Raw genomic sequence first — 7,926 nt, forward strand, 5'->3', positions numbered from 1 at the left:
CACCCCTGTCCATGGGGTGTTAATACAGATCAGATAATGACTGCATTAGAAATGCACAATGTAAACGACACATTTTGATAAACTTTAGACTATATTGCAAAATGTTTTATGTCTGTTTGAGAACATTTTTAAAACACACAATGCCCACAATAGCCTACTAACCAGAAATATTATGTCAGTTGATAGGCTCTCATCCTAGTCCATAGGCCAAAGGCAGGAACGCTATGCGATGGAAATAAAGAACAGGCTTAATAGAGTAATAATCATCCACAATATAGTTCATCACTATTAAGTGTTGAGCGTGTTTAAGCCTGTCTTGGGCAGCCCGTAATCCTTTGCCCAGTGCATGGAATTGAGTTTAATTGTGTCAGCCTTGGAGAGGAGATAGTGGGTGTGAAAAGAATGTCATGTTTGCAGAGTATATTAAGTTTGTCTAAGAACACCGCTCATATTCAGCCTTTTGAGAGATGGATTAACAAATGAAACACCAGCTCAACAGCAGCACCGATATTACCTGCTGTTTCCAAAGCAATCGAATTGCTGGTCTATTGATCAATATAGGGGGGGGAAAAAGAACGTACCCTGCCCTACAGAGACACGTTTCAGTCTGGACCAGAGTTATTGCCTTGTGTCTAACCAATGATGTGTGGAATACAGGGAGACCTGCGGCGCATGTGGTCAGAGCCCTTCCATGCCAAGGCCAGCAGCCCACGCTTCCTGGACGTATGATGCATCCTGGGGTACACAACCAGCACGGGGAGGACCGGAGAGCCCTGCCCCGGTAGAGGGAAAGAGAGAGGGTGCACTCTGAAGAGAGGCCACGTTGTCCTCATTATTTTGTTCCTGCTTTCCGTCAGCCCTCATTGAAACCCAGAGGACACTAGTGTGTGTGGACCACAATGCCCAACACGACTCATCGGCCCGTTTTATCTGCGCTTCCCTTCCCACCCATCTTTCTGCCTGCCTATTTCCTCTGCTTTCCAACACATCCTGCCATCGCTGTTTTTTTCTCTCTCTCTCTCTCTCTCAAGCCCAATTTATACATAGTTGTGCGCCAGTGTCGTGTGCCGAAAATATCCGATCTGCAAGCTCACAACGCGTCGCAGCGCGACGAGTTTTGAGCTTGAAATCAGGCATTACTCCTCCCTCACTTTGTCCTCTCTGCCGATTCTTTCAAACTCCCTCCCGTAGTTGGGCTCCTATTCACTTCCTTCTCATTGCCCATTCCATTTTTAGGCCTCTCCTCTCTTACTTTGGACCTTTCATTTTCTTTGTCCACCCTTGCATCTTTGTATTTCACTGACTCTGATGGACTTAAGGGCCAGGCCTCCCCTTCTTGTGGACTTATGGTTGTGAGACATGACCGGGGCTTTTTGTTTCGTTTTTTTGTTTTTGTTTCTTTTTGTTTCCTTGTTTTTTTAGCATTGTTGTGGTCATCATTATGGTTCTTGTTCTTGTTATTAATATTATTATTATGGGATGATTTCAACAGACATATGGTGGAGAAGAGGTAAGAGTGTTGCAGGACAGTGAGTTTGGACAGAGTTTGGAAGCAGCAAACACACAGTAAAGGAAAAATCTCTCCACCTTCACCCTCTCCCCTGCTATCTTACTGGCGTCTCTAGCTTGGGCATGTCATCATAGGCGAACCTCCCCTAGCAGATCTACAGGCTCATAACATATTGTGAGCTTGTAGATCGGCTACTTTTGCAATTCATCGTACCCCTAAAGCCCTATATACTTTGTCGTGCAACAAATGGCAAAAATTGCCGATCTATAAGCTAATATTGCATCACAAAGGTTGTGAGCTGGTAGATCTGGTATTTTTTTTTAAAGAATTAGAAACATTTTTTTTAAATGTTGAAGATTTGCCCAACAGGGACGCCAGGGTTAATGTGGTTCAACTTGTCTGTCATTCTACTACAGTGGCTCTGCATCATGGTGTCCCTTTCTCTAACACTCCCTGCCCACCCCATTATACTGCAATCATCTGCTGTCCCCACCCTGCTCACAGATACGATATGTATTTTATTTAGAACATTTTTATTCTTGGCATATACAGAAAGGATGCATTATAAATTGTGAATGTGTCCCCACAGTGTTGAAGGGGGCACTTCTGTTTGTATATATGTGTACACTTGTATTTGGGGTATCATGGTGAGTTTCTATTTGTGAATGGGAGTGTTTTATGCAGGGTTGGAAACTTGACACCAGCCACCAGCCAAATGCTGGCAAATTTGGGCTGTGGCTGGAACATGTCTACTCAAGCAACCATTAGGAGCTTATTTTCTAATTCATTTTGGATAGTATTCTAGTTAATGTATCAGGTGAATTTTGGAGTATAAAAGGCACTATGGCTGGTGGACAAGGTTGGTTTCCTTCCTTTTGTGTTAAGCCCAATTTATACTTTGGCAAGCGGCGAGGTTGTACAACAAAGCATAAATGAGGCTTTATAGTGTGAGAGTGAGAGGAGATGAATGTTTGTTTTACTTCATTTTAATTTGAAATCCAGAAAATGGAACAAAACAGTAATTATAGTCAGGTTTCCATTAACCCACGTGTGTTTAACAAAACCGTTGCATACAAAGATGTTGTGTCTCAAATCATGTTAATCAACAGGAACACATTTTTAAATGGGGGCCAATTTTCTTGTAACCAGTTGACAAATGGAAATACAGTGTTTTTCAAATAATTAAATGAATGTGTATTTGGTTTTTAGGGCACGCTATTTTGGTTTAGTCATGGAAGCCCAAGTTTCTGTGAACTGTGCTTGAAGGCATATTGCCAAATTACCCACGAATATTATGTACCTAGTTCTCTTCTGAAATACAAAAGGCTTGTCATGCTTATTTATGTGCTTTTGGCCAGCATTCAATTCTTTTTTTCTTTTCTTTTTTTTTCATATAATATGAAGTGATGTGTCTTTTTGGTCCACATCAGTACTTTTCCTTTTTTCCCCTCTCCCAGATCAAATGAATGGAAATGTGGTATTTTATCTGAATTTTCTAAATCTATTTCTTGTTATGTTAATGAAAACCTGACTATTGTGTAATACTGGACTAAATGCCTGGATATATTCAGTGGGATATGTAGTCCTCTGCTGATGTTAAAACCATATCCAGAAGATATCTGGAAGATGAGTCCCACTTGAGATGTATCTTCTCCTCCATAAATGTAACAGTTTCCGGGCCATATTAAAATCCACAAAAACCTAGGCGTGTGCCAAGGCTTTAACTGGAATTCTCTGGGTGGTGAATAGGTTTTGTGTGCGAGTGCCTGATCAAATAGCATTACTTAAATGAGGTCTGGACTTAGGGAGGGGAGAAGATCTGTTATAGGCCTCTCTGAAGTCAGTTATGGATTTTGATAGGCGGACCCTTAGAAGTTAAAGCTAAACCACAGACATTTTTAAAGTTAACGTTTGGTACCCAACAGTCTTACAGTCTTTAATTTGCAATTGTCATTCCTCCTGCTGTTTTTGTGGTGCTTGTTAATAATAGCTTAAGTATACTAGGACATGTGGGAGGAAGCAGGTGAACGTCAGAGGGGGAGAGACACATGGAAGATGCCATTTGCTGGCTTCTTGTCCTTTCCCTCTCCTTTTCTCTCCTTGTTTTTCTTTTCTTTTTTTCCTCCTTAATCTGGCCGTGCATGTCAAGTGTACAGTGTGTGATTTCTCAGATTGCATTACCAGAGGAACTGCAGCTTTGTTTGAAACTCTGCTGGCCTAAACCCAAGGGACTGGACCTATTAGCTTGGCTATAACCAGAGGAACGTACAATGGACAAAGGCAATGGGTCAGAAAGACTGGTCAGCTCTGACCCTCTAGGCCAGACGTGACTGATTTCACTAAGACTGAATATTCCCTGAGCGCTGTCAGGGTTGGACACTCAGCCTGTCTCTCCGTCTTTGCCTACAAATCATGGAACCACGACCCCACCCATCTCCCCCTGCCTCTCGATGGACATGGAAAATATATATAAATAACTGAAGCCGATCATGGTGATAACAATTTAAAAAAAGAGAGAGTAAATGAATAACTGCTATTTTCATTTTTTTTAATGGAAGATCGCTTTCTTTTTATCCCCTTGTTTGTATTGTTTGTTTTCTTAGTGCTGTAGATTTAGGTTTTCCATTTTATACTTTTCTTTCAAACCTCTTCTCCCCTCCGGCAGAGGGTTCTAGCTCTGTTGGTGCGTTGACATTACAGCTGAATGGATTCTGTATAGAAAAAAAAGGTGAATAAATAAATTAAGAAATGTGTAGTGAAATATGGATCCTGAAGTGCTGAATCTAAAACACTTTGTCTCCTTTTAACTCCTTCCCTATGCCCCTTGCCCTCTCCCTTCTATCCCTCTCCAGTCAGGATTCTGCTGTAAATAAACATGACTCTAACTGTACTACCAGTGTGTCCTTTTCATTCGCTCGGTTTCCCAATAGTTGTCCATAGCATTATGCCGGTCATCTGTTTTGCTATTTGATTTGCTTAAAAGAACGATGTTCTTACACAGAATAATCTAGCTGTGGGAAATTGTATACGTTGAAACGGATATTATTTTTCTTGCACAAATGTTGAACTATTTTGTTGTGCAAGACATAACTATGAACAGTCAACTAATGCACAGTAGACTATATATATCATGTTCACTATGTATCCTGAGGCTGTAACTTTAGAGAATGAGAAGCAATACAATACAATACAGTATGAGTGCTGCAGAAGTTAAACTTATGAATATCATAGTGTGACATAATTGCCTTTGGCATTCTTAAACATGCCTTAAATGATGGTGCATAGTAACCAGTAGTACTGTACACATTCACCATGAAGTAGTTGCTTATTAGCATGCATATTAGTAGCATATAGGGTCTGTATTATTATAGAACTCTTATTAATGCTTTATTCTGCATGGATACAGGTTGAGTGGCCACCTAAACATTGTGGGCACATCAATGTTAAATTGGCAATTTTTTCCCAAAATGTAAAACAGAAATGAATGTATGTTGTGTACAAATGGTGTGAAATAATGTAAAGTGGATAAAGTGGAAAATTCACGGCGCATCTAATAGACCTAAATGTACCCTTCAACTTCTTGGTTATGTCCAAACGTTTATCAATTTGTGGCAGTAGAAATATTCTGCCTTAAATGCCAGGAAAGAAATTATATGTATTTGGCCCCCCATTTATACAATATGTAAATAAAAGTATAACGAATGGTGCCCAGAGTTCTCAGGGGCCCACTATTCGGTTACCTTCTCCATGACCCTTTATGGCATAATTGAAATACAATGTATCTTATTCCAAAATGTTTCAGTATCATTATCTCGGATAATGATACTGAAACAACTTCCGAAAGGCTTAAAGAAACACTTTGTGACTTTACACACAAATCTTTTTCGTGGCCTAGTATTTATATAAGCATGTCATACAGTATGAAAACAAATAGAGTGTGGTTGAATGTCTGTGTGATCTTTTAAAATTTAGGTAGTACATTTGTTCTTAGCCTTGAAGAAACTTTATTTTCATTTTTTCCTTCTGAAGTTGTCCATTAGTAAATTAGATTTGTCTACTAGTGCTGACTTTGTTCTACCACTGAATGAGACAAGAACCTGTGCATCTCAATAGACCTAGGACACAACTTTAGAATAGGGAATCTGTGTGGGTTAACACAGGTCAAACTACTTGAGAATTAGTTTTGAGCAAGATCTCACTTTAGATTGGGGAGAATATTTGTATTCGAGTTCGAAATACACTATTAACACTTGTTTTGTGATTTGTTACATGAGAATAGACCATATATTAAGTGTTATTAAGGGAGAATTAGTCTTTAATGTGGTTTGATTTGATGAATTTTATTTTGGACATAAAACTGGAAAAAGTGCTCTTCGGAGCACAGGTCTCTGCCAGGTCAGGTAGGTTATTGTGGGCTAGCAATATTGGAATTCGCCAATCAGGATGTAATTTGACAAATCGGACGGATCCGTCCGAGATAATACCGATTTGTGTGATGTTTGGACAAAATCTGTAGGAGTACTGTCAAAAAATTTTTTTTTTTGCAAATATGAAATAAATTGTTTTGCAAAAATCGGCCTCCTGGTGGCGCTATAATAGGGCAATGTTAAAGGGGTGGCATTTGTTCCTCAACGTAGTGTGAATGTGTGTGCAAAGTTTCACCGCAATTGGACGCTGCATTCATGATTTGCAGAATTTTGTTCAAAACAGGCCACTCATGCAAACTTTAGATGTCAATCTTAGCCAATCAGCATGGAATATGAAAAATCTAACAGATCCATCTTGATCACATGACTATAGAGATCATGTGTACCGATTTACGAAATTTTCATAAAATCTGAAGGAGTAATAACCAAAAATGTGTTTGCGCTATAAAAGGCAGATGTGAAAAATGCAGGGCAAACGTTTTTCCTTGGCCTAGGGAGTGATCATACAAAGTTTTAAACAGATTGGTGCAGTTATAGGTAAAAACATGAATCGGCCTGTTATAGTGCCACCATGACGCTGATTTGAAAAAATCCTGTGTACCAATGTGTGTGATGTTTGGACAAAATCTGTAGGAGTACTGTCAAAAAAATTGTTTTGCAAAAAGCGGCCTCCTGGTGGCGCTATAACAGGCCCATGTGAAACATTTGGGGCAGAGGTTCTTTCTGGCATCCAGGGAATGTGTGTGCACAGTTTCGCTGCGATCAAGCCAACGGGGCAAAACAGTCTCGGACATGCCTTTCGGCCTGGCGGAGACAATAAATGAAAAGAAATGTTAAAATAACTAGAAAACAACAACAAATAATTCATTTTAATGTGTTACTACCGGCCCAAAGCATAGTTGGATCATAACAGCTGAAATTCTTCATATAGTTTTGGTTTAATCACCACTAGATGGCGATGCAGACCACATAAAGAAATTGCTGCGGAAGTATGAGCGTTATGAAAGGCTCTCGGCTCGGCTCACCCAATAGATTTGCTGCAGAGTACACTCGAAGCAGACACGTCTCCTTGCTTCACATAATTACTTCAGAGCAAGTGGCCCTGAAGAATAGGCCCACATACATATTATTACATTTTAGATGAACATAATGTAGTGACATTGCAATATAGCCTAAACTAATGCTAAAAGATTTTCAGGGACATTATAGAGTAGGCTAAGTAAGGACTGGAGAAGAACTGTGTGACTCAATCCCACAAACCAGTGATTCTTGATTGTAGCTAAGAAAGTCATTATAAACTCTCAAAGTCCTTAACCACTTAAGCCATAAATGTTGTCTGATAAATACCAAAAATAGCCAATTTTCAAGCTCAAACTGCATTGCATTGCAAGTTAAAAAAAAACATTGGTGGATATGGATTGAAATGGGGGAAAGAATTAAGATTTTGATCTTTTAACATAGGGACACCAGGGTTTATGTGGTTAAAGCCTCACTATGTAACTTTTTTTTAATTAATAGATTTTAATTGTGTCCAATCTGTATGGAGTATGTTAGTACAACTTATACAATTGGGGTGGTTGTATTTTGTCTCCCTGCTCTTCTATTGAGACATTTAGATCATGTCAAAGGTCATGTCTCACCTATAGACACAGGATCTGATACGAATTTTGACCTGATGGTCAAGATTCAATTTATCCCCATGCAAGCAGACCAGCTCTATTAGCTCAATGGTCAAAATGTCAGCACTTAAGCAGGAAACTAGGTTCAAATCTGGGGTAGAACAGGAAAGTTGTGATCTTCAGTGGTGGAAAAAGTACTCAATTTGTTTTACTTAAGTCAAAGTATCAATACTACAATGTAGAAATACTCTGTCACAAGTAAAAGTCCGGAATTCAACATTTACTTGAGTAAAAGAACAAAAGTATTGGTATCAAAATGTAAAAAGTAGAAAGTAGGTTTTCAAGTTTTCAAATGTATAAAATGTAAAAA

The 7,926-nt window shown here is 39.2% G+C and overlaps 1 protein-coding gene across 2 annotated transcripts in view; it reads left to right on the forward strand.

Annotated features, from left to right (window-relative positions):
• sppl3 (signal peptide peptidase 3) overlaps positions 1 to 4,400 on the forward strand; it is a 46,974-nt gene extending 42,574 nt beyond the window's left edge. For both annotated transcript variants that reach the window (XM_080420493.1, XM_080420494.1), the window contains exon 11: positions 658 to 4,400. In XM_080420493.1, the coding sequence (XP_080276619.1) occupies positions 658 to 729 (72 nt within the window). In that variant the 3' untranslated portion in view covers positions 730 to 4,400. The remainder of the gene's footprint in view (positions 1 to 657) is intronic.
• Positions 4,401 to 7,926: the final 3,526 nt, after the last annotated feature.

The sequence above is a fragment of the Gymnoscopelus braueri genome (genome assembly GCF_963280865.1).
Source record: "Gymnoscopelus braueri genome assembly, chromosome: 22".
Taxonomy (NCBI): domain Eukaryota; kingdom Metazoa; phylum Chordata; class Actinopteri; order Myctophiformes; family Myctophidae; genus Gymnoscopelus; species Gymnoscopelus braueri.